We start from the raw sequence: 26,165 nt of genomic DNA, 5'->3' as shown, positions 1-26,165 counted from the left end.
ATCTTGAAATTAATTAATTTTAACGAAGAGGACCTTTTTTTAAGCGAACAATGCCTCAAAATAAAATAAAAGAAGTAAAAATAAAATAATTTGCATACAAAGAAAGGCGGGAAGATGGACACAACGGCATCGTAAAGAGGCTTGTGACGTCACGCAACCACAATTTCCTTCAAGTGTTTTGGCAGTTGAAGATTATTTTATCGTATCCTGTGAGTGGCGATCAAACCGGAACAGTTGATTTGGGGTTATTTTCTCCACAACAAAAGATTGACATCAAGACGTGATAAGGCAGTGGTTAGGTCACGGTTTGAGCCACGCTTCTCACGGGAAAATGGATGGACATTCGCTAAATCTTATGGAAGGTGAGAATGTGAAGTGTTTAGCGAATACCGGGCTTCTTGTTTGCCTGGATTCTGCATGGAATTAACGAGAAGTTGGCGTGATTCTACGAACGTAAAATCGCGCTGCTTCTCAACACGTGGTTTGGTTCATTTGCTGTGCTATTAGCGGTATGAACTACTTTGTTATTCCACGCAGAATTCAGTCATTGCAAATAAACGCCAACACGGTCGCTGGGCATTTAGCGTAAACCATAAACCACCGTGTGCAACGTTATAAAGCTTATTGAATTTCATTCTCTTGTTGTTTGTTTGAGGTTTGTTTCCGCTGTAAAGCAGCTAAATAGCATTGTATTTGAACGGTTCTTTTCGTGTAGTTTGTAGCTGAAATTTACACGAGCGCCACCGTGCGTATCACGTCGGAGAGCCACGCGTCTAATCACGACAATCAATGAACGTGCTTATGTTAGAGAACCTTCCTACTTCATAAAATCTTCCTTTTCTACCTTGGACACCAATAAACGTTTGTTTATTCCCGTGAATGCACTAGGAACTCGACTGTACGTATGATAATGTAATAAATGTGCTCACAAAATCACGATCGGTTTCACCTAAAAGAGGTGCCATTGTTTGCCTAAAAGGTCGGTTAAATTTAGAAAGTTATATCAGCCATACATATTTAAGCTGATTTACAAGATGCAATACAACTCGTTGATAAATCACGCAATTCTCGCATTGAACGTCCGGTTTTATTTTAATCCTCACTGCTTCGTCTCCACTGAAAGATTATAATCAAACTTTTCATTTCGTAAATGCGTTTTCAGGTTTTGAACGGAAGACAAAAGATAATTGCGCTCGCAGATTGTAGTTCGTTAGCACTTTCAAGATCACGCCTTCGAAGGGGAAATGGCCCATTTGGAGCTACAGCATTCGCTATCGGCTATCAGCTGTTCTTATTAGAAGAACAAAATGTTTAAATGTCATTATGGCTAGTATTGGTCAACCAAGCTCATTCTACAGTTAGGTGTATTTTTTTTAATTGTAAATCGTTCTCTGTGGGTCTTCACGTTGGTTGGAAAACTAACGTATCGTCGAAATAATTGTTCTCGCTATAAACCAAACTCGAGATTTTTGCTTTAAAATCGTGCCATATCTTGGGATCCCAAACTTTGCGGTTTTATGCTTGAGCACCTCACTAAGATATCTGATGTGTCGGCGCTGTTTATGTAAATTTTATTACTACAAGTTCATCCCACTTTCCAGCACTTTCCAAGAGGGTGCATTTCATCTTTGTGTTCTTAGTAGTGGCTCCTTGCTGAGATGAATTTTAAAACGGTGCTCACGTTGGAGCAGTTCAATAGATCGCCGGAAAACCACCTTGTGAGGTAGAACTCGTTAATTTTTTGGCGATTCTTTTGTGTGTAAATGTTTGTGTGTTGTCCGCATTAGTTTGTGTGGATTCTTGTACTTGAAACCATCACTCAAAGATACCTGACATATCGCTTTTCAGACTTTGGTATAATTTACAATTTCATGAACAGTTTTGCTACGTGTACGTTTCCAACTGAGCTCATGTAGGGATCAACTTCATGGGAATTATATAAAGACAGCTTGTTGCATACGTGCTTTTGAGTAAAGCTACTAGCTGCTACTTAATAAAGGAATGTAGAATTTTTGTTAATCCACCCTCAGTGATGAAAAGCAAACAGTAACATATAATTGCTTTCATTTGACATATCAAAATGAATTTTATCCAGCGTAAATGCAAGTTTGGTATGCGTGGCAACTTTTGCAGAAGAGAAATTTTTTTGACGATCTTGGCTTGATGGGTTGTATTGCAAGACCCACCAAAAAGAAGTTGTTTATAACCACAGCTAGTTATTCAATTAGATTCAGAATAATGTCATGAACATGCGAGTTGCAAACAGTTGACAACATTGATGTTATTATGCCCGTCGGAAAAATAACACCAAAAAAAGTAAAATGATGCAAATTTACACCTATCTCTTCAAATCCTTATCTGCTTTGACAATTTTTTTCACCACAAAGATAGCTATGCAATGCAAATAGCAATCATAGAAAGCTTATAAAAATGTTTCCCACCCTGGGGTGTTTGAAACATCTTTTTTAAGTCATCAGTTGATAAATTAAACTATTTATACTACAAATATTGTTGAAGCATTTGAATAAATAACGTACCAAAACTTTACAAGCAATTAAATGACATCTCTTGTTTTTGCGACCATTTTTTAATCAACCAAATACACTTCAGTCTATAATATAATGTTAACTAAACTTTTACCTTTTAGCAGCATGGGTTAAACTGTGTTAACAATCAAAATACAATGTACACTGGGGCAAACTGAATTCCTTTTTAGTGCAGATGTTATTTTTAATTATAATTCAGGAGCACGGCAAATATCATTAAGCAAATAGACCTTACTTTGTACCAATATAAAGGGGTAAGCTATGTTTTTACATCAAACCTTATTTACGTAAGTTTTGACTGTGTGACGGAAGGTTAAGAGCAAGGTGTTAACAAAATTCTGGAGGTTTTGGTTAGTATTGGAAAAGAGAAAGAAAATCGTTGTGTAATTTGTGATTTGCAATGGAATGTTTTAGAATATAGTGGAACCCTGATATAATAAACCCTTTGCAAAAATGTCCTGGTTTAAAGGATTGGTATTCTTTAGCCCTGGTGGAAGTTATTAACAGGAAAATGTATGAGAAAAGAACCACAAGTTAAAAAAACCCAGTTGCAATAAACACATTTTCCAGACTCTTGCCACTTTGTGATACAGTCAACTCTGTCTAAAACAGAGACAGTCCAGACCAGCTCCAACTGTCTGTCTTAGAGACTGTCTGTTTTATAGGGAGTTTAGTTACTTAAAATGACTGGAAATGACAGGGAGGGTACCTGAACACCAGGTGTCTGTCTTACATGTTATAGAGGTGTCTTTTTAGAGAGGGTTGACTGTACCAGGGTTTAAAAGCTTTTAGTATAATTTCAGAGGTGATTATAAGAATTGAAGCATTCTGATTGGTCGAGAAGCTCAGCTTATGAGGCTATATTCACCCCGCGCGAGGTGATTATAGCTTTGAAGGCTTGGTTACTTAGCCACGCCACCTTTGACATCCAGGCAAGTAAACATGGCCGCTTTTGCTGAATGAAAATTTCTTTGATTTGAAAGAAATCAGTCCAAATTCTGGATATTTTAAACATTGGGTATTTTTCACATTTACTACCAAGGTTTTTGGACCGAAAATATTTTCAAGAGATGGTTCTCAAGGCATTAGAAATGATCGTAAACACGGCGGTTTTGGCGATCGATGAGAAACTCAGTCAAATCGATTGAGCAAACATTATTTAGTTCTCTTCTCACCGAAGCTACTCATTTTCGAGAGGGTTCGCACATTTGCTTAGAAGTCATCAACAATCATACAAAGGTACTGGACATCTATCTTTCTCATAGTGTTTGTTTTGTTCCGTTTTATTGCTTAAACTAAATAAATTCTGATTGCAATCGATGAATTAAACTGGTTTACACCGTATGCAAGCAAACACTTGTGTTTGCTGTTTTCTTGTTTGCTATCGTTTTTTTTTTTAAGTTCTTGATGATCACCTCTAAAAATTATATTAAAACAATTATTCGCCTCAGGCTCAGTGATTATTGTTGAATAATCCCCTCGACTTCGTCTTGGGGATTATTCAACAATAATCACTTCGCCTTCGGCGAATAATTGTTAAATAAATTCAATCAGTGACCTGGCTAGTGGTTTTAATTGGATTCCAAGATTTAAAGGTACAAATCAAATTATTCTTTAATGAAAGTCCAAACAACTTTTTTGAGAACCAGGCAGGAATATAAAAACATAACCACAAAAAAAAAAAAATATTTACCCATTCTGGGACATACCTTACTTTGAATAGGCCATTTTCAAAAATACCATAATACTCTTTGCTTATGCAAAATTTTTGAGGGACAACAAAGAGTATTACTAATGGTATTTTTGAAAATGGCCTATGGGATTGTGCTAAGTTTGGAAACTGAGTGTAGAGCATTATAATTATAAATTGAATATTTTATGTCCTAGAAACTGGAAGTTTTATTTCAACCTGAATAATACATGTAACTCAGAATTTGAATGTCATCTTAAAAAACCTAAAACAAATTGGTAACATTTCTTTAAGTTTTTTTTTTTCAATATGATTAGCTTTAATTTTGTTCCTAAAAATTTAATAAATTTAACAACAGCATTTGGTATGCATGTGGGAAATTTAAGGTATCTATCAATTTGTCAAATGCTAATTATACCAAATTGGGTTAGCATTACCATAATTTGAAGGTTGAAGTGGAGAATTAACTCAATTTATGGTATTTTGAACTCAAGATTGTACATACTAGGGTATCAAAAGATTAATGGTTTCTTTGTGAACATTTCAATTTGTGCTATGAGTTTAAATGCTGGTGTAAATTTTTAATAGTTTTGTTTGTTTTCTCATTTTGACTATATAAAGCTAACTCCCATGCTAAACCATGCAGCTCCTTATCAGTTTTAAAATCAACTGTGCCCTTCCTGTCTTAAAGATTATGCTGCCATATTTTTTGTCTGGATAAAGTTTTTCTAACTTATGCCAACTGGCCAATATTCCATTTATAATGACCATGTATTCTCTAATTCTTGCTTGAAAGTCAAACAAGGTATATCACCTTGAAAGAGTTATTCATTTTGTTTCATACATGTAGACCCTTAATATTAATGTCAGGCATGATATAAGCAATTATATGTAAATGACATTGTCCGCATACCTTGAGCTCATTCTGTCTGTTTACTTGACTAAACATTTGAAGCAGTCTTAAGTTTCAAATATTGACTGACACTGGTTTGCAAAGGTTGTCAGTGATAGTTGTTGGTTTATCCATGCTTTGAAAAAGCTGCATCAACATCTTACAAGTACATGGACATGTAAATTTTGGTTTAAATTGAAGTTATCTGCATTGTTTCGGTAAGACAAAGGCTGGTTTTCTTGTTGTTTTATACCGTCTAGTAGTTATGATTATTATCTCAACTGTAGTGACAGAGATAACTTTTTGCTTTATTGATTTCTCTGCTTCAGTTGATTTTGGTACGTTTCAAAACCTGTAGCAATATCACAGCATTTAAACACTAGACCATGGCATATCTCAGTTCATTTGGAAAAAATTTTCAAGGAAATCAGACATGCATGACAAAGTTGGATGTGTAGAACCTGCATTCCATTGATCATAAAATTTACCCTTTAAATGGAAAAATCAGATGATGTAGTCTCTATATGAAACTGATTTCTTGAAATGCTAATTGTCCCATGTAGATGCTCTAGTGTCTTAACTTATAAATAGTTACACAGATTTATGATTTGATCATGAGAGATGCTATGCATTGAATATTTATGACACTTTAAGTTGGTAGTGCTCAAAGTTGACTCTATTAAGCTGTTTGTGAACATTTTAACTTCTAACAAATCTAACCCTTGTGAACTTTTGTTGTTAAGACATTCATTTACTGATTCTCAAAAAGATTTATCTTTAGTGAGAAGTTTAATAATTTGATAAGAGTTGAAACGTAACTGCAATGTGCATGACACATGAAGGAAAATAACTTTAAGTGAAGGATCTGTGATACATAAAAATCTGTTCAAGAGTTAAATCAGGTTGGGAATAAAGGATAAATATTGTATTACTAATTATCAATGATGTCTCTAAACAAGCTTGCAAATAATAATGTAAGGGGTATTAACCAAGCAATTCAATTAGTGTGGGATGCTATATGCTATGATCTTTGTCCCATGCTCTCAAGCTCTCAATATCACTTCCTCATTTATTCACCCTGAGCTACAATCTACCATCTCTCATTACTATTACACATATCATGATTTCAAACATTGCTGAGCCTGCAGTTGCAGCCGGGACCCATGTCACATAATTATGAACCTAGTAAATGGCCCAGCTTGCCACAAGTGTCTGTAGCTCAGTTAGTTAGAGTGCCCAACCGGTATCTGGGAGGCCATGGGTTAGATTCCCATCAGGGAGTCAGATTTTTTCTTTGTTCCATGCTCACATAACATTTCACTTTGATCAATACACATGTAAGCTGTTTAATACTGAAAGTTGCAAGGTTTTCACATGGGAATTGTTACAAAATGTTCAGACATTCGTCAGCAAACTTTAGAAGTTGTCAGCTAACTTAGTATGACTTTGCTTAACTTTGCTGAAAGAACTTTGAAAGTTTGCTGATGATTTTTTGAACATCTCTTAATGAATAGCAAATTGAGGAATAGAACACGTTTTTGTGCAAAGTGTGGCAGTGTTTGGCTGCCAATGGCTTTAGAACTTATCCATCCTTTGTGAAAGTGTTGTCTGAGATTTTAAGCCAGAGAACGACACAATGACTACTTAAGTGCTACAGATTGAGATTAGTGACGCAAATCTTTTTAGTATAATATGTGGACATGTGGTCTTCAGTATACACTTTTAAGTTTGAATCTCAAACATAAATTTTTTTTTATCAATTTCAGTGATCAGCTTGAAGCATTTCAGGCCAGTGTGACCCCATTATGGCAAACAGCCTACATGTAACTAAACTGACATGAGTGGCAAAGAAAAGCCTGGAGTGACTCGCCGACTCAACCGTGGAAGAAGTGCACCTGACAGCAAAGCTAAAACTGACTCTGGATGTTTTGTAGACGAGGAACTTGAAAGAAATGGTAGTAGCGACAGCTCACAAGGATCCATTAACTCATCACCAGTAAAAGATTCTAAAAAGGCCAAAATAGCACATAAAGAAAGCAAAGCAAATACTGACACCGCATTGGTGTTGTCTTCTGAGCCAGCCGCTGTTGAAGAAAATGCCTCAAAGGATCATGGTGATGACAAAGAACATGTCATGAATGAAGATATAAGGACTAATGATAAGAATGAAACTTCAGTTACAGAGAATGTGGACACAGCGTGTGATGTTGTGGAGAAAACGCGACGAGCCAGTGATTTCTATTGCCTTTACTACAGTGCGTCGCCAGAGGGTACATTGACGAAGAATGATGCTGTTAAATTGAGAAGGAAGCCTCCTGTTCCCCCAAAGCCCAAGCTTAGACGTGGCAGTGCTCCTCCTTCAAGCTTTAATCACATTGAAGGAATTTGCAACCAAAATCAAGACATCACAAAACGTTTCTCTTACAATGAAGGCCAAAGTGACAGTTCAAAGATTGATGAAATTCATCTGAGTAAGCCAGAGTGGGAAAAGAGAAAATCTGTTGAAGAACGCATTTTGTTTTTTGAAGCATGTGCCAAAGATGATTTGGTTAAAAGTACTTTGTTTAAAAATGCTCAAGCTGCAAATTTTAAGGATTCGTCTGATGATGGAAGTAAGGACTTTGAAATACAGAATCCAAGTGGTTCATACTACATTCAGAATGGTCTAGATGATGCGGAAAAGATTGCTCCTTTAGCTGACAATGAGGAATTTTCCTTTGAAAGTGACAGTTATAATTGTGAGTCTGTTACTTTTGATCAGGAAGTACACATGCCAGATATGTTTGTACCACTAGCTGAAGAAGACGAGTTTTCAATTAATGGAAGCCACTTTTACCAGTCCTCAATAAACTGCAGTACTGTCAGTGAAAATTGCCACAGCAGTGAAAATGGAAGAAAGTGTCTTGACTGTTTGAATGAAGTTGATGAGATAGAGGATCCTGAACATTTTGTTGTGGATGAAAATCAAAATGGTGTCCAAAATGATTTTCATTACAACGAACAACAATGCTCCGATCCAGTGACATCGAAAATTTATGGAGAATCAGTTACTAATGCGCAGTCAAAAGATAGCCATTACCTTGCTCCTCTGAGTGGAATGGAGTGTTTTGAAGTTTTGACAAAAGAAGGGGACTTATTAGCAGTAAAGACACCTTCTTGCAACAGTGATAACTGTTCATCCATGCCTGATCTTAACAATGGGCAAGGGACAGGTTTCAGTGAAAAACTTGTGAATCCACGACTGAATGAAATCAAACAAGAGTTGTTGATCAGTTCAAGGCGTAATGAAGGAAATAATAAGCAAAGACGACCAGGATCTATTGCTGGCTTGTCTAACCTAGAAAAAGATGTGACTAGTGCTCAGTTGAAAAGAAGATCATGGTCATTCAGTGAGACGGCTCATCCGATGGATGTCAACTCCCCATTTGTACGCAAAGTTTATCAGGTTCCTTCTCCCAAGCTGACCACATCATCCTGGCATTCAGAGAGTGGTCTTTCGTCACCATTTGTTCGCTCTGTTCAACAGAACCAACCAATTCAAAGTACACCGATGGGCATAAACCTTTCTCAAAGAAAACTTGGGCGGAGTGGTCGTCCTCAGTCAGGTGCATCGTACCTTGATTATTCTGGATATACCTCTGATGACAGCAGCGTTCATTCAGAACCATTATTTCAGCCATTGAGACGCAGACCACAAAGTCTTAATAGTGGTCGTATTCTCAAAAGCATGTCTGATGATTCTAACATCTCTCTGCTAGACAATGGTGACCATTCTTCCTCCAAAGTGCAACGAAGGAGGTTTCGACATTCCTTAGGAAGTAGGGATCCCATTTTTGCATTGAGGAGACAATCTGTTGAATTTGCCGAGGAAGAGCAGCCACCTACATTTCGACCTGTTAGCCCAGTCCAGCTGCCACACATTCAAACCTTGAAACGAGCTTCGTCATATACAAGCTCTTCAAGCGACTCAGAAGTTGAGAGGATCTTTAAACAGCCAGTGGGATCAACTTCTCGTTTCCATCGTCACACCAATGGCAACATTCATGATGGCTTGGTAAGTACTGTGACTCACCGCAAAGTCAGCGCAATGGAAGCCCTGTTTGGCCCTCAGTCTACCAGCAGTATTGCACCTAGTTCAGATTCTGAGCAATCAAGAAGGAAAACTCTTTCTGAAAGGTTTTCTGAAATTCCACCTCAGTCAACAGAGGAAGATTTCTTCTCTGAAGAACTGGGAGAAGAAGAACTCACTGAAGCAGTGGATGAAGTTGTGCCAAAAGAGATTGAAGAACCCAGGCTGGAGTTCGATGACACTGATTACAGCGAGTTTTACACTCGGTGTGAAGACAAAGAAAGCATCATTACAGCTGAGGCGATGAGTATTAAAAAGCTCTTGCAGTCTCCGCAAACAGTCTTACCTGACCCTGATATTGAAACTGTGGTGAAGTCTGTGACAGAGAGAAGAGTCTCGTTATCAAGCTTGGACAAGGAGGAAACCCTTGAGACTGAAAATGTATTGTGTGAAAATGACTCAGATAGTGTTGAAGAGACCACTTCTGAACTTGAAATGGCAGAGCAATTTTACAGACGGCACAGAGGAACTCAGACACCCCCTCCTGAGGTCTTTAAAGCTTTGTCTCCACCACCTTCAGTTGCAACTCAAACTCCTCCCGTGCCAGTTTCACAAGAGCTTCCCACCACTTCACTGCTGAAACAGTTGGAATTACAAATCCTAACACCAACAATTACAAGATCATTATCTCCCCCTACATGTACGTCACAGTCACATGAACAGCATTCTCCATTGCTGGAACATTTTGGAGCAGTCTCCCCACCCTCTGCTCCCATCCCCAACACAGATATGCTCTCCCCTTTGCAGGAGGCTGACAAAGCTGTATCTGTCGAAGAACTTCTACAAATCCTTGCCGGTATGCATGTTGGCCCACCAAAAGAAACACCATCGCGAAAGCCTGTCTCTGTGCAGAAGTATAACTGTCCATCACCACAGAATGACAACACAAAACCCAGTAAAATCCCTAAAAGTCTTCCAAGCAGTTGGCAGCATTTAAGTAGCCCCACTGGAAAACAGAATAACAGTGAAAGCTTTAAGAAACCAAATGGTGTTCCACCTAGGTCTTCTAAGAGCTATGATTGCTTGAGGCGGGGTCTCTCTGGAAGAGAGAAGCGAAAAGATGTGATTCAGGCAAAGATGGTTAGGTGTAACGGAAGTAGTGAAGACATTCGCAAAAAGCTCAAGGAGTGGAAGCTTAGATCGCAGCTCTTTGAAGAAGAGGTCGAGTGCTTGGAAGACAAGGATGATAGGGGTAAACAGCCAAGACCCAAAGAAGGAAAAGCTTTGAAAGTTTCATATGATGGAAGTGAGTGCACTGATAACATTGAGACACAAAGCAAGTTGACAAACACCCACAGCCTCAAAAGACCACGAAAAGACAGGGCTTTCTCTCAAAAGGAGAGAAATGGCAGCGAAGCAAGCAGCTTTGAGAAACAATCTCTTTCACTAACAACTTCAAAGCATGACAGTTTAAAAAGTAAAGACGCTAAAGACAGTGATGACGGGGTCAAGAAATTGTTCAGTAGCTATGGTGAAGAAGAAAGCAAGCTTGAATTAACTTCATCTGAAGTTAGATTCCTGAATAATGACCCGCTACATGAAGTAGCTAGCCCGGAAGGCCTCGACGTGTTCATTGATTATAGAAAGAAAAATGGCATGCACATCACAAGCACTCCAAAACCCCCACCCGACCCTGACAAGAGTGTTTTTGATAGGGAGGACAGGGTGGGTAAAATAAATCTTGATAAACTAGATGATGTACAATCAGAGAAACCAGTTGGTGCCAGTACAGCAGAGGACAAAGTTGTTCTTACTGATACAGAATCCCAAGGGGATGCGTCTTCATCGTCATACTCATCTGATGATGATCACTTTGGAGAGTTTGGTGGAAGCACTGAGACAGTCGTCTTTGTGGACACTGAACCAAACCCAGAAGTCTCACTGGAAGCTGATCTAGAATCTCTTGACATGAATTTCATTGGAGGCGACAAACTGTTATCAGTCAATAATAATGACGATGATGAGAAAGATGAGTCTAGGTTAGATGCCCTGTTAGGAGAAGTGCGCAGATCACTGAACTTGGAATTTGTGGATTCTGACATCTTGGATAAAGCAATTGATAGATTTAAACAGCGTGTCTCCCCAAAAACGCAAAATAAGGTAAGTTCTATGTTAGTTTTTTGTAACTTTTTTTAAAGTTGTATTTGTTTTTTTTAAGTTCAATTCATGTAGCAGGCAAGTACAAAGTAAGGCAGACATTCAAAACACAGGAGAATTGATCAAAATTAAAAAAGGAAACCCAGGTATAAGCAATGCTATTTTTCTTTAGGTGGGAGTGGGGTGACACTTTATAGTTATTAGTGTGCTGGATACTGGATTGGCGACCAGGCTGACTTCAGGCGCTCTCCATGGTCATTGTCCATCATGTTGTATCCTTGGGAAGACACTTAATCTTCTCTGTTCAATTGGACCCACCCTTAGGAAGGTCATTGGAGATTCTGAGGGGAGAGGGGTTTCAAAAGCTAATTTTTTTAAAGGAAAGTATAAACTTAAGCTAAAATTGAATTTCAAGAGGGGTGGGAGAGTTCAAACCAAAAATCCTACCTTGCCATGGGTATGGATAACAAAATAATCTCAAAGAAGTAAAACTACATGTGTCAGTATTTCGAATATTTTAAGTGACAGCAATTAAACTTGCAAGTTATCTCCACATGTTCATAAGTCAGAATTCTGATGATCCTATATTTACAAATGAAGAAAAAAAATTGCGTGATCGAATTGAATTATGCTAAGTGCATTAGGCTTGACTTATAAATTTGAAACCCACAATCAAGTTTGGGTCATGGATGTTAAATTATTGTGATTCAAAGCTGATTAAATTAAAAATTATAATACTTCTCACACACACTTGGAAGCAATGCCAAGCCGAACTCTATTTACAAATGAAGAAAAAAAATTGCGTGATCGAATTGAATTATGCTGAGTGCATTAGGCTTGACTTATAAATTTGAAACCCACAATCAAGTTTGGGTCATGGGTGTTAAATTATTGTGCTTCAGAGCTGATTAAATAAAAAATTATAATACTTACTTAAAATAAACTACCGGTATTTTGTATCATTAGCTGAAAGCCCTGCCAGATTATTGGGTATAAAAAATTTTATTTTTGAAGAGACATACAAGTATGTTGACATTTAACAAGTTTTATTAGACAGCATGTTTTTTCAGTAAATATGTTGTTTAAATTTCACCATGCACCAGCTATACTGTCTCCGCATTGTGCCTTAAAGAGTTGAGGAAATCTTTTTCATTTCCCTTGATCATTTTTTGTCAAACTACTGGGTTAAAGATAACTCATAAGACATAAAAATTATAGGGTGACTGTTTATTATGTCACAAATTGGAAATTATCGGTCATCTTTTCTTTCTACTTCTACCGTGCATGTTTTCAGCTCTTGCTAAATGCTTCTTTTCACTTGATAATGTCAGGTTAAAGGACAGTTAGGTCTTTTAGTTAAATTAAATTAAATTTAATCATTTTGTTCATCCAGGTTATCATGTATGTGATAAGCAGATTTATTTATATTCAGACATAAAAGTTGAAACACATTAATTTTATTCACATGATTATTTGATAATTTTTTTGCACCAGCAGTTTTTCCACTTGTGTTTTTTTTTTGCGTTGTTTTTGTCTTTTCAGGTTAAACAGTATCTTTTAAAACAGCTATAGTAAATGTTTATTTTTCTCAAGGTATTTTAATGAACTAACAAGATTATAATAGCAATATGATCTGTTCATGCATTGTCACTGTGGTTTATTAACCACACATCAATCAGTGAAAAACACCAGGCTTCCATTTTAAAACATCTGAAAAATGCAACATTCAGGAGGCCATTTCAAAGCTGTGTGTGCCTGGTTTTGTTACAATATATCTGGTTGAGAACTGGTCATTTTAAACAAGGTGAATTGTGAGTTCTTTCTTGGGATACATTCAGGTATCGTACAGAAAATGCTTTGTGTAATTGTTAAGCTAAAAACTAACCTCTTTTTCAAAAAAATCATGTTTTTGTTTCAGAAAGCCCTACAGTTGATTATTAATTTGTAAAATTGATTGCAACATTGTTGTTTAGCCAAACTTTTCACAGTTACAAGTTCGTATTATTTAGTTATATTTTTAAAGGATCTAACTTCATCTACCTTTTCTAGTAAATAATATTCTTCTAACCATCTATTTAAAGAAGAGCTTAAAGTGTTATCTGTTCAACTAAGACCAGCATTTAAACATACACTGCATTTTGAAGCTTAAATCATGTTTGCAAAATGTCCTTACCTTCCTAATTTATTTAGTATTTTAGTTTGTAATCCATATATTTTCCCCTTTTGATTGTGGTTTAGAAGTACTTTTACCTCATGAGGTGAGAAACTAAACCTTCTTTAAAATAGAGAATTAGAGACTCAACTGGCAACAAATTATGACCTTGCAACTCACAAATCATAATTGTACAGCAATAGTGTGTGCTGATTTACTTATCTTGATACTTAACTTAGAACTCGCTGTACACAAAAATTAAAGAAAAAATTATCTTCCCAGACAGTTCTGATAACTTAAGGAATCATACACAGCTACATGTATAAATATAAATGGGTCTTTTTTTTCTGCCTGCTCAGTAAATATGAAGATTTTGACCTTGGATCTGGTTTTAGCGCTGCTGTATTTCTGAAGTCTTTGTACATCAAATGACTCATAAATTTACAGTTAATCAACTATTGTTGCAAACTCTGTGGCAAGCTTTATTTTCACTTTGTACAACTGTGAAAATTTTGCTGTGGTACATTAACATGTGTGTGATTATTAAATAGGAGAGTTAATAGTGTTGACAGACCTTTTAATGTTATTTGAAAAGAGCAACCTTTTACTGTGCAGTGTAGTTAGAAGACAACAGCATAAATTTGCAACATTGAATGACTGAATTTGCAATAATTCATTCTGATTTCACATTGCACAATGCCTTCATAAACACAAGGGTTTGGAATGTGTTCAACAAACATATTGATTTTATAAAGTCTGTGGGCAGAGATTTGATTACTTTAATAATGCTCTGCATGTGTGGCTAATTAAAACAGAATGGACAGTGTTTAGCCTGTATTGAACTGTTCTAAATATAAAATGACTCAATATAGCGGGACAGTGTCTGTTTGTGAGGGTTAATGTAACTTCTTTAAACTAAAAAAATGTACTTCAATCAACAAAACTGAAAAGAAATCCAACATTACACTGTCAACAAAGATTTATTAATCAGTTATTAGATAAGATGAGCATTTTTAGACAAATTGCATTTCTGGCAATGTGTGAATCTGTTAAGGATGTGTGTATTTGCAAGCCACATACATGTGCACAAAGTGTACCAGTTTAATGTACTTGGAGATACATATTTTGCTTTTAAGACTTGTTCTTTTCTTTAATGGCTTCAAGTTTTTTTAAAAACAGCGATGGTGTTTTGGTCTGTCTAGATTGATTTCTTAAAATGCTTGGCATCAGAATGCATTAAAAAGTCATTAAGTGAGAAACCATTTTATCAGATATGTGCCTGGTGTTTTCTTAAGTAATTTGAACACAACTATTTGTACTATACTTCAATGATTCACTGGTGTGTGTGTGTGTGTTTCCTACCTAGGCACTCTGTGGAGGTCTTAGCATGGAAGCTTATGTGGCCCTGCACCAAGCTGATGAATTACAGGGAATTATCGGTGAAATAAAGGTTGGTAAATGTTTCTTTTGCGAAATTTTGTAATTTCTTTCATTTTTCTTTCAGACATTAAAAAATTATTTTGCTTTCAGACACTGGACCCAATCGCCTAGATATAAAATCGCCAAGATATATATAAATAAACAGATTTGTATTTGACCGTTTTCACATATTCATGATTAAACTTCTGTTTCTAGGGAGAGCTAAAACTACTCCATGATGAAAATGACATGCTGCGAGAACAAGTCGTTAGTCTGGCTAATTATCAGACAAACGGAGAAGTGACTGAAAACAGTAGCACAGAGTCATCTGAGAGACTGGAAAATCTATGTAAACTGTACAAAATCAAGCACGGTTAGATTTGTTTTTGTTTGTGTTCTTAATTTTATGAGTTAACTATTAGATTAGGTTTGTGAGAGGTGGGGTGGCCTAATGGTTAGTGCGCTGGACTCGAGAGCGGAGGGTTTGAGCCTGGCCAGGGTCATTGTCTTGTTTTCTTGGGCAAGGTACTTTTTCCCACAGTTCCTCTCTCCATTCAGGTGTATAAATGGGTACCAGTGAATTTAATGCTGGGGGTACCTGTGATGGACTAGCATGCCAACCAGGGGAAGAAGAAATACTCCTACCTTATTGTTACTTATTTTTGCGGGAACTTAATTGTGCGAAAATGGAACGGGCATATTTTGTAGAAGTTAATTTTCGCGATTTGGCCAAAAAATACGCAATTAAAATAAAAAATACAATAGAAAACATTTAAATAAATTTTCGCTGTTATGTATTTCGCGATTTTTTGAAAATCGCAAAAATTAAGTCCCGCGAAAATAAGTAACAATAAGGTAGTCGCTTTATGCTACTGAAACCGGGATAAGCTCTGGCCCCACTAGGCTCTGGCCCCACTACTTCCCCTTTTTGACAAAGGGGGAGTAAGTGCTCTAGCTTGGAATATTGAAAGAAAGATTAGTACTAAAAAGATTGGCCCACCAATGTCTGGAAAAAATAAAAAAAATAACAGAGCTCAAAATAATTTTTATTCCAGCTGACACAGATGATGAGGAGGCAGTTGAAATTGATGTGTGCCTCAGAGGGTTTTCTACAGTTCCACTTGGCCACCTTCCATCCAAGGTGAATATTTATATATTATTTTTTGTTTGTTAATTAATTTATGTACGTTTATTAGTTTTATTTATTTATTTGTGGGAGTTATGGTGGTCGTAATGGTTAGGAAGGCTCTGGGGGTGTATGCATGCCTCCTGTCTGAATGTTAAACATTCGTCAAAATCCTCATGCATCTTCCAATAACCGAATGTTTTTGCATCCATTTCTGCTTTCCATCACCAGCTAATCTCCTCAGATTAACTGTATCTTACATTGTAAGAAATTGAAGAAAATACTCTCCCAAAAAGAGATGGAAATGTCTGAGTCAAAAATTCAACACTGGGAATATACTACTGCCATAACCAACAGTAATGAACTTAAGGTTAAACTGAGTTTCATTCTTTAACACTTATAAATAAATAAAAACATCAGTTATTACCAAAGGGTTGCTCGACATTGAATAGACAATTCAAACACTTATCTCTTTAGGATTACCTACCTTATGGTTACATTATGTAAATCAAACATTAACAATATTTTATAAAATCAATGCCAATACGTATACTTCATTACTTACCACCTTGTTTTTTGAAAGTCCCTCTATGAACACTGCCTGTTTTGCATGTACATTACCCAATGCAAGGCTCTTTTGTAAAGAGCAAGAAATGTATATGGAACAGATAGACACAACATTCTTTACCTCACATAACTACCACACTGTTGCTACGAAAGTGTATCTAGTGCATCTCAATGTTCTAATTTTCTGGTTTGACAAATCCCCTATCAAAAGTGTTAGTTATCTAAGTTTAGGTGAACATGCTGTGATAGTGCATGTGTAGAGAATAAGAAAAAATTTGACAAGATTTGGGATGGTTTGCACATTCAATTAAGTGCATGTTCTGAGAGCAGAAGTTTCATAAGCATAATTTGATTGAACTTCTCAACTGATTAAAAAGCATTGTAACTTAAGTACACCAAGCAGATGTTTCTTAGGCATTTTAGCAACCCAGTTATAACTCTTTCATTTAGTAACAATTCTCAACCAGTGAAAATTTCTTGAGGGATAATCTAAAAAGAGGTCAACTGATGACAAATTTTCAAGCATTAAAAAATATAGTAACCAATTAAATATCTTGGCTTATTAAATTCCTCAAGATACTTAAGTGTGTTCTTGACAGGCCATGATATTTTGATTGGTGGTCTGCTGATCGGTTAACCTATCATCAATTCTCAAACAGTAGATAAGCATTTTATTAGCTGTAATGACTCAAGTGTTTTCGCTAGTTTTCAACAAAACAGCTAAGAGAACTTTTCAACTTGTAAAACATTTCCTGTGAAATTTCAGCCTACAAGGAACAGGGTGTTGCACTGTGCTGATTGAATTTCTTTACAAGAATTTACCAATCGAGTTGAGGCTTTAAGAATTCTAAGCGATTCTACTCTAGGCAGAGTGGTATTACACTACAGGCAGTAAATTTTACCAGTTACTGCCTGTAATATGTATTTGGCATTTTTGTCCTCTGGGTTGATTTGTCATTTAACTGGGCCCCACAAAATTTGTATTTAAGAGTCTTAAATACTTTCTAGTACGACTTTCCATAGATGAAGTTGCCAATTAGAGCAGCAGTATTCTTTAATAAAGGGAGACTCGTTACAAGCCATGTCCATCATTGTTTCATGTTTTCTTTGTCATTGTTCAACACCATGTCACTTGTTGTAGTTTATCCTAAGACTAGCTTTGGAAGCCGTGCATTAGGCTCCAGATCTAGTTATCTAGTTGCCTTATTTAACCATTCTGGTTGAACATTGCCCCAGTGGTCTTTCTCTTAATTGTGTTTTTTTTTTTTTCATTGACAATTTCCAAAGAAAAAGGACATCCATTTGGGAATAGTGACAGTTAAGGGAGCTGACTGGAATGGAGTCATGGAAGCTGCAAGGAAAACGTTTGTGGTAAGCGACATTAACCTAGATGAGTTGTGTGATGATCTTACTGGCCTTAACTGTATTTAACCAGGCATCAGCAGTCCATTATGGAAGACCAAAATAATAATATAATTATATTTTCAGTCAGAAACACATTTACATCTGCCTATCAGGTAGGTATGCAATGTGTGCAGAGAGCTATCACCAATAGCAGAAATCCATAAGGGTTGAAATGTGTAACGCGCGCGCACAGCGTTTGAATATTCATTTTGCTAAGTGCCATATTTGGAAACACGCGAATGAACTTTTTTCTTTAGTTGCTTGAATTACGACCTAAACGCCGTAAATTTCTTACAGAAACTAAAGAAACACATTAAGTGTATCGAAGCGAAGTTCCCCAGACTTCTTCAAGAAGATGAAACAGGAGAATTTAACCAAATTTAACTTTTATTAACCAAGCTTGTTCAAAAACAAGACTACGCCATCGAGCACGAGCTAGTGCGCGCTGTGAATTTAATCCAAATAAAGTAATTTTGATTGGTTAAATGGTTCTCGTAATTTTCCAAATATAGTATGTAGTGTAAACAAATGTGCAAACGCTTTGTACAATGCGAATCATAGGGAGTTACACGTTTCAACCCCCCCTTCCCCTTATGCTTTCTGTCAATAGCTGTAGCACTTTGCATGCGTTACTGGGCTTTGGTGCTTGGCAGAAGACAGGAGATCTATTGCTACCCTCTTTTCTGTCTTGGCTAAGAAACACTTGTTATTCAGCCAATATTGTGGAGAGCTGTGAAGAACATTTTGGTCACATTTTTGTCCACAGGGGCACATGAAAAAAATTGATCCAGAAGACTACTTGTGTCTTGGAGCACACAGCATACAGGGGGTTCAAACAGGCGTGGTTGTCTGGAGTCCAGGTCTGATAAGTCTTGTCATATTGTTATCTATTAAGCAGTTCTTATGTTCACTATGGGAGGCACATGTGGCGTAATGGTCAGTGCAATTAACTCTGCATCATGGTTTTGAGTTTATTTAGAAAGGCACTTAACTTTCATAGTGCCTCTCCACTTAGAAGTACAAATAGGTTCCAGTTGCTTTCTGCAGGACTCAGAAATACTTTGAATGATTATCAGCAGAGATAATTTATATTTTAAACTTTGCACTGGAATCTTATGTAAGGTTGTTGTTTTTTATTTTTGTTAGGTTCTCTGAAAAGAAGCTCTCCTCGTGTGGAACTGTCAAATAAGAGTAATCCTTGTGTCATCCAACTTAAAGGTAAATATTTACCTCTAAGCAATAGTTTTTTGTCTTTGTCTTCCATTGTTCATTAAAAAAATTGTGTTTATTTTCTCACAGACGGAAGCCATTTCTCTTGTGATTCACTTGTTTATGACACATTGCTGCCAAAGGAGGCAATAGAGGTGAATGAGGAAATGAATATGTGTGATCGTTCATCAGAAGTTATCTGGATATAGCTGTGTAAACAACCTGATGGGCTACATGCTTAGATTACATGAAAAATGTATAGATGGTTCAGACCTGCCTGGTCTGAGGAATTAACGTTACCCCAATAAAAAAAATTATAAAAAAACAAAATTATATCGGGTTTTTACTTATCTTATTTTAATGTCAGTTGTAAAAATTCTGTGGCATATCAAGACAGTATTAGTTGACGATTTTTCTGTATTCTCATAAACTATCTGCTTGAGACGATATTGATGCCTCAATGAGAAATCAGATGTTCACTCTTGGGAATTTAAAGAGTCATTGTACAGTTACACTTTGTCTGCATGATGTTATACAATGAACCCTTGGGACTAACTAGAGCCGTCACCTTAGAGGGTATGAACGAAAATGAGGAACTATATGTAGGTATCTTCGACATTTCTGAATGTTTAATTTAATATAAAATGCTCTGATCTTCACAGAATTATGTTGAGCAGTTGTTGGAGCACAGAAGCATTGTATTGTGTGGACAACAGGGCTTAGGAAAGTCATACCTGGCAGCCAAACTAGCAGAACATGTTGTTCAACGGTACGTTGTTCATCAATGGAACCAGTTTAACTTGTTTTCATTTACCCATAGCATTTATTTAGAATTTTGTTTTTCACTTTTTATCAGGATTGGATGGAAGTCATCACCAGCTGTTGTAACATTTAATGTCACTCAACAAACTCGAAAAGTGAGTTTTAATAATCTATTAACACCTGTTCATAAATATATGCATAATTATCATTTTGTTCTCCCCCCCCCCCCACCCTTTGTGTACCCACCCTCTAACTATCTGTCCAGATGGTGGAAGGAAGAATGTGAATATTTATAGTTCTATAGACTCCTCAAAGTTATGTTATAATCTTAGTGATCTTCAGCTAAGTTATTTCTAGTTGCTACACAGGACATTAGAAATTGAACTCAATTTGTTGGTGTGCTATTACAGGAACTGAAACGAGATCTTGCCTCTCTGATGCAGAACAGCATGTCAGGGTACGTATTGTCCTTATAGGGTCTTAAAAGATGGTTGCTTTATTTTAATACGTCAGATGAAACATTGGATAAGTACTGTCCTATTGTGTTAGATTAAGAACATTCCTGTTGCTCCAACGTTACAAAAATCTTCTTTCACATTGATTGACTGATAGTGCCGTATATGGCTAATTAGGAATCAGCAGTTGAAGTGGAGCTCCTTAGAAAAACTTGGAGCTTGCTAAGTTCTTCTGTCAGTCAGTGTCAGTTAAACTTGTGCAAGTGCATGGCACAACAGAGGGAGAGAGGAAACTTCGTTTTTTTCCCTTTGGTTTTTTCTCGCAAACTAAACATGGTTCGTGGATGACATCTATTATAACCTGTAACCAGGAAATAAAGAGCCTCACCATAGATTCATTTATTAAAGAAAGAAACAACTTGACCGATGTGATTTTTTTCAACAGCTCCAAAGATGGCATCCCAGCTGTCATTGTACTTGATCAGTTAAATTGTCTGGCTTCACTGGCTGACATCTTTGATCTCTCGCAGCTTGAGAAAAACAGCAGTTGGTACGTAGTGGCTTTATTCAGCGTGTATACCTGGGGCTTTCATAAAGAGGATGGCATCAGAGATGACCAGATAAACGCCCTCATCCATGCTAATAAGATAATTTCCATGTGTGGCATTCAGATTATAATGTAGATTTCCTTGTTGAATGCCAGACAAGTTGTCATTTGTCACTCCGAACTATCATCCCTGAAATGACATCGAAAATTAAGTATTTGTAAATGGATAAGGAGTATGTTTAATTATATGCAGTGAAGGTGTTTGTGTTAATGCTGTAATCTTTTTGGCAGCCCATACATCATTGGAGTTCGTGACAAGAGCAGAAAAGGACCTTTCTCTTCTAAGGAGCTAAGCCTGTGCCATTACTTCAGGTGTGTCTTGTCTGTCTGTTAACCGCCTGATCGCAAGTTAAATGTCTGTCTATCTGTCTGTGAATAAATGGCTTTATTTCAGCACAGTGAGGTCTGTCTGTCTATCTGTCTGTCTGAATGTCTGTTAACCGCCTGATCGCAGGTCAAATGTCTGTCTAACTGTCTGTGAATGAATAAATGGCATTATTTCAACACAATGGGGTCTGTCTGTCTGTCTGTCTGTAATGAATGAATGAATGAATGAACAACACAATGCCGGAATGGGGTCTGTCTGTCTGTCGTTTGGTTGGTTAGTGGAAAAGAGGGGTCATTCCCTATGTTCTCTGTTTGTCATATTTGTTACAAAAAAATGAATTACATAATTACCCTTTTGTGTGTTTTTCTACTGTATTTTAGATGGCTGCGAGTGTCTGTAAATGACCGACAGTACAGTGGGCTTCTTGGCAGATTCCTGAGACGTAAACTGAGTTGGAGTCAGATTAAAACTGAGTAAGTGTTGTGTGCTGTTTGTCAGTGGGACACTCTATCAACTGTTACATTGTACTGATCATCTGGTGTGTTATTAGTGTTGAAAGTGATGATTTATTGGAGTTATTTGATTGGCTGTCAAAAGTCTGGTACCACCTGAATGAACTCTTGGAGGATTTCTGCGACTCCGATGCCACAATTGGTAACTACATCTCTTATTTAAAATAAACATATACCGTAAAATTCCGGTTATAAGCCCTCCCGCTTATAAGCCCCCCCCCCCCCGGTTATAGGCCCATCATCCTGGAAACAAAAAAATACATCCGATTATAAGCCCCCCCCCCGGATATAAGCCCCCCTCTTCCGGACGACAGTACTGAATAGGGCTAAATGTTGCTTTATTATGCGTTTTTAACTAAAGAACGTATTTCCATCAACACTCCCGTGGCTCGTTTTGAAACGTTTTTTCATTCCGCTTATAAGCCCTCCCGGATATAAGCCCCTCCGCTTATAAGCCCACCCAAAACCCCTTACGAAGTTGTATAAGCCCAGGGCTTACCGGAATTCTACGGTATACAGAAATGAGCCTTTAATGGTTTTAGTGTAATTCGGGGATATTGCTGTAATTTAAAGAGATTTTCAAGTAGCTCACAACTTCCAGTGTGGAAAAAGAAGAAACAGAATTGAGAGATATTTTCCGATCAGGAAGTGATGTCACATGATTTTTTTTTTATTTTCGAGTTGCTTGTTTTACTGACTGATAATTGTTTTTCTCTTTGTGCTCTACCAAGCTTAACATCAAAATACTTTTCTTTCCTTAAGACCTGTACGTAATAGTAAGTCAGTATTGATGCACTTGTCTTTTTAGGCCCCTCGCTGTTTTTCTCATGCCCGATGGACTACAAGGCCGCAGAGGGCTGGTTCGTTAATGTGTGGAACTATAATGTGATCCCATATCTACACCAGGCTCTCAGGAGTGGCAGAAAGGTACTTCACAAAATACTCTTTATTCTTTGCTCTGTAACAGCTTCTACTTCTACCAAAGGGAATTTAGCTTTTCTTTAATTGATAGCCATCATGATCTCAACTTTAGTCACCACTTTCTACTTCTGCCAGAAAAAGGATGAAACATAAATGTGATAATCTCATTACCAATACAGTAAACACCCGCGTGTAAGAACCTATAAGTTTGGCAAAATAGGTTCTTGTATTTGGGGGTAGTTATTGGTAATTTAGGCTAAGTAGGTTCTTAATAAGGTTCTTAATTTCTAAGGAGGAGCCATAGTTTTTGATTGTACGAGAAGAAAAAAATGGGTTTGGTCCTTCGTTATGCAGCATTTATTCATAACTGTATTGCTTCAAGCCTCATGCAAGGTCCAAAGAAGACAATTACAGTCTATGTGAAATACAGTAAATAAATTTGTAAATACAGTTTGGGATGTTCTGTTAAAAATGTTCATAAAAATTTTCTATAACCCACATATAAGAACCTGCTGAAATTTGCTTGGCTAAACAGGTTCTTATATTTTGGGGTATTAAAATGGCAAATTTCTGCCAGCAGGTTCTTAAACCACTAGGTTCTTACACGCGGGTGTTTACTGTATCTTCATTTTGTTTATTGCGCTAATTTAAAGTATGTCCGCCACTATCATAGATGGTTTTGAAATCGTATAAGTTGTTGTCAAGATTCCGTTTGTTGGTATGGAGATAGACGGCATACAGAACAACATAATTATAAGAACACTTAGGGAAAATAAACTCTTTTTGCCTTGGACAGATCTTTGATCGATGTGCCAGTTGGGAGGATCCAACAAAGTGGGTGGTTCTAAGATACCCTTGGAATAAGGACCATAGCAGGGTCCTTCACACGCTCCGGAAACTGCGCCAAGTAGATGTGGTCCTCAACAGGAACCAACATGGTTCAGACAATGGTAAGATGACTTGTTTTTACTTGTGGGATCAAACAAGTTCGGATCGAACTCATCAGCGTTTTTAACGAGTTCGAAGCTTAAGCTGACCCCTTAGGCCTATTTATTTAGACCCTTACCTTGTTTCAGACCAAAAGCAGGTCTGAAACAAGCAGGTTCATATATTTCAGATCAAAACGGCTCAAAAAACTATACAATTTGGTGCCTCTCATATCTAGCATAGCGCATGCGTGCCTGATACTGTGTCAATGATGACGTAAACTGTCGTGAATTCATGCATACTACGGATTGTGTGTGTACATACATATGCTAACAACAAACAAACAAAACAGAATATTAGGTTCCTCCGTCTCAGGGTATTCCTTGACTGTTTTTTATTTTATTTTGTCTCATCTCACGGGCTTGGCTTTAAATGATTGGGATTAATATATTGAGGGTTTCAGTAACTGGTGTTTTTTAACTTCTCAGTTACTTTTGCTGAGTGCATCGAAGACAATGAGAAAATTCTCCGTGCTCATTCCACGGTGTCTAAACGAGTTCGTACTGTTGTTCAAGAAAAAATACCAAAGGTAAAGTTTCAAGAGCTGCCACGATTTCACGGCCACATTCATTTCAATCTAAATCACAGCACATTGGTGTTAAAGCTCATTACATCACGACAGTCTTTCGTAGAATCGTTAGAATCATGTTTCTTGTTAAAATCTGTTAAAAGCTGTTGTAAATCACGACACGCATCATTTAAAAGCTCATAATGCCACTTGCATCTGCTTTTGTTGAATGTGACGCTTTTAGCATGGATAAACCTTCGTAAATGCAGCATAAAAACTCACATATCTTTGCCCATCAGAAAGCGCTTCTTCAAAGCAAAATGCAAACGTTGTACACGAATATTAAGAAATAGAAATGTTTGTTTCTTGTAGGGAGAGCTAGAAGCAAAGCGAAAAACCGCTGAACAGAGGGAAGGCCACAGAGATGAAGAAGATAGAGATTCATCTTATTCAGAATCTGACAGCTACTTGGAAACTAGCATTTAAACTAACTCGCAAGGGTAGTTGTCACTCGTATGCCCCCCTCCCTCCCCCGGAAATTTTGGTAGTGTAATTATTGCCAAATTATTCGTAACCCATTCGTATGCACACCGCTAGGGCCCTTTGAGAATTTGTTCGTATGATTTACGTGATTTCAAGCCATCAAAGTCATCAAAGTCATCTTTAATTCCCCTTCCCTAGGGCCTTTCTTGACGTACAACCCCTGGGATATAGCCATGGGTGTTTTTAGTCTCAGATTGTAATGTTTGATCACGATTAGTGATAAAGGAAAATAACTATTTTATTATACATACAACTCATATTATTAGAAATTTAGCTATTTTATGTAGGATAGATGAAAACCCGAAATGTACCACCAAATTTTCCCAGATTGATTGTGATCTGTTTTAGATATTTTCACAATGTTTTGATAATTCGTATTTTGAGTAACAAAAGGCCATTATTTTTTAAACTCCGGAGAAATAGGGCTTTTTTAGATTTTTAACCAAATTGACAAACATTCATTTAAAGCTGTTGGTTAAAATAGTGTTTTTCAAAAACGCCAATTGTTGACCCGACTTGAGACACCGACACCTATTTTAAAATGGAGATGTTGTTCCAAACCTCATTGTGTGATTCATTTAAAAGATGCCATGAAAAAACCCCGCATGTTTCTACGTTTAGATCTTCACTAGTTTGTTGTACAGAAGTTTAGCGAGTCTTGGCACTCCGTGCGGGTTTGTAATAAAGGTTTTTACGATTTCTAGAATCATGAATGTGTGGTGTGACAAATTGATAAGCTATGGACCAAGATTCAAAAACGTTTGACAATTAGAAGCCCATCCTACAAGAAATATCTCTATTCTTGATCTTAATGCGGATGAAGACTCGTTTTTGGTAATTTATTCTGAGGCGTCATCAAGTTGGCGTCGCTAAGCAACATGTGATTGACTGGTGACTTGCCAGCGCAAAGATTGCGTATCGAGATGACTTTAGTCAGAGGAACTGGTAGCCTGCGCCGCAGACGAAACTAAACCTTTGGCTAAGTCCGGGGTAAGATTACGTCTGCGACGCAGGCTAAGGAACTGGAGAAGAGTGTTTGTTAATCACTGTTGTATAATGTAAGCCCGCTGTTTAATAAAACGTATATCATATTTATTCAAATATTTTAAACTAGTTGGACAACAAAACATATATGCAGCTTCACTACTTTTTTAACAATGTCAGCCATTTTTTTAAAGGTCTAGAGAAATAAAACCAAGATCTTGAAGAATTGTGCTTTGTTTGTGCAAATTTACGCTATTTCCATGCTTTGCCCAGCGTCAATTCGCCTTTAATCCCAGTTCTCACTAACGACGCAAGAGTAAGTACAAG

At 37.0% G+C, this 26,165-nt stretch overlaps 1 protein-coding gene across 4 annotated transcripts; it reads left to right on the top strand.

The window, feature by feature from the left end:
- Window positions 1-166: 166 nt before the first annotated feature.
- On the top strand, window positions 167-25,432 carry LOC144643901 (uncharacterized). 4 transcript variants are annotated; one of them, XM_078503288.1, is made up of 20 exons: window positions 168-362; window positions 6,895-11,357; window positions 14,873-14,956; window positions 15,142-15,298; window positions 15,981-16,066; window positions 17,906-17,989; window positions 18,789-18,882; window positions 19,169-19,240; window positions 19,322-19,386; window positions 19,894-20,000; window positions 20,088-20,148; window positions 20,404-20,450; window positions 20,894-20,998; window positions 21,287-21,367; window positions 21,764-21,856; window positions 21,934-22,037; window positions 22,704-22,822; window positions 23,613-23,766; window positions 24,232-24,332; window positions 24,684-25,432. In XM_078503288.1, exons 2-20 carry the CDS (start codon window positions 6,966-6,968, stop codon window positions 24,795-24,797), a joined length of 6,120 nt encoding a protein of 2,039 aa, XP_078359414.1. In that variant the 5' UTR covers window positions 168-362; window positions 6,895-6,965; the 3' UTR covers window positions 24,798-25,432. The 4 variants fall into 4 exon arrangements, with proteins under 4 accessions (XP_078359417.1, XP_078359414.1, XP_078359415.1 ...); XM_078503289.1 differs by lacking the exon at window positions 168-362 and adding an exon at window positions 1,506-1,723; XM_078503290.1 differs by lacking the exon at window positions 168-362 and adding an exon at window positions 5,225-5,346.
- The last annotated feature ends 733 nt before the right edge of the window (window positions 25,433-26,165 follow it).

This window comes from Oculina patagonica, chromosome 2 (genome assembly GCF_052425735.1).
Source record: "Oculina patagonica isolate OP01 chromosome 2, crgOcupat, whole genome shotgun sequence".
In the NCBI taxonomy this organism is placed as follows: Eukaryota; Metazoa; Cnidaria; class Anthozoa; order Scleractinia; family Oculinidae; genus Oculina; species Oculina patagonica.
Note: the sequence above shows the minus strand (reverse complement) of the source record. Positions and strands in the feature narration are given on the sequence as shown.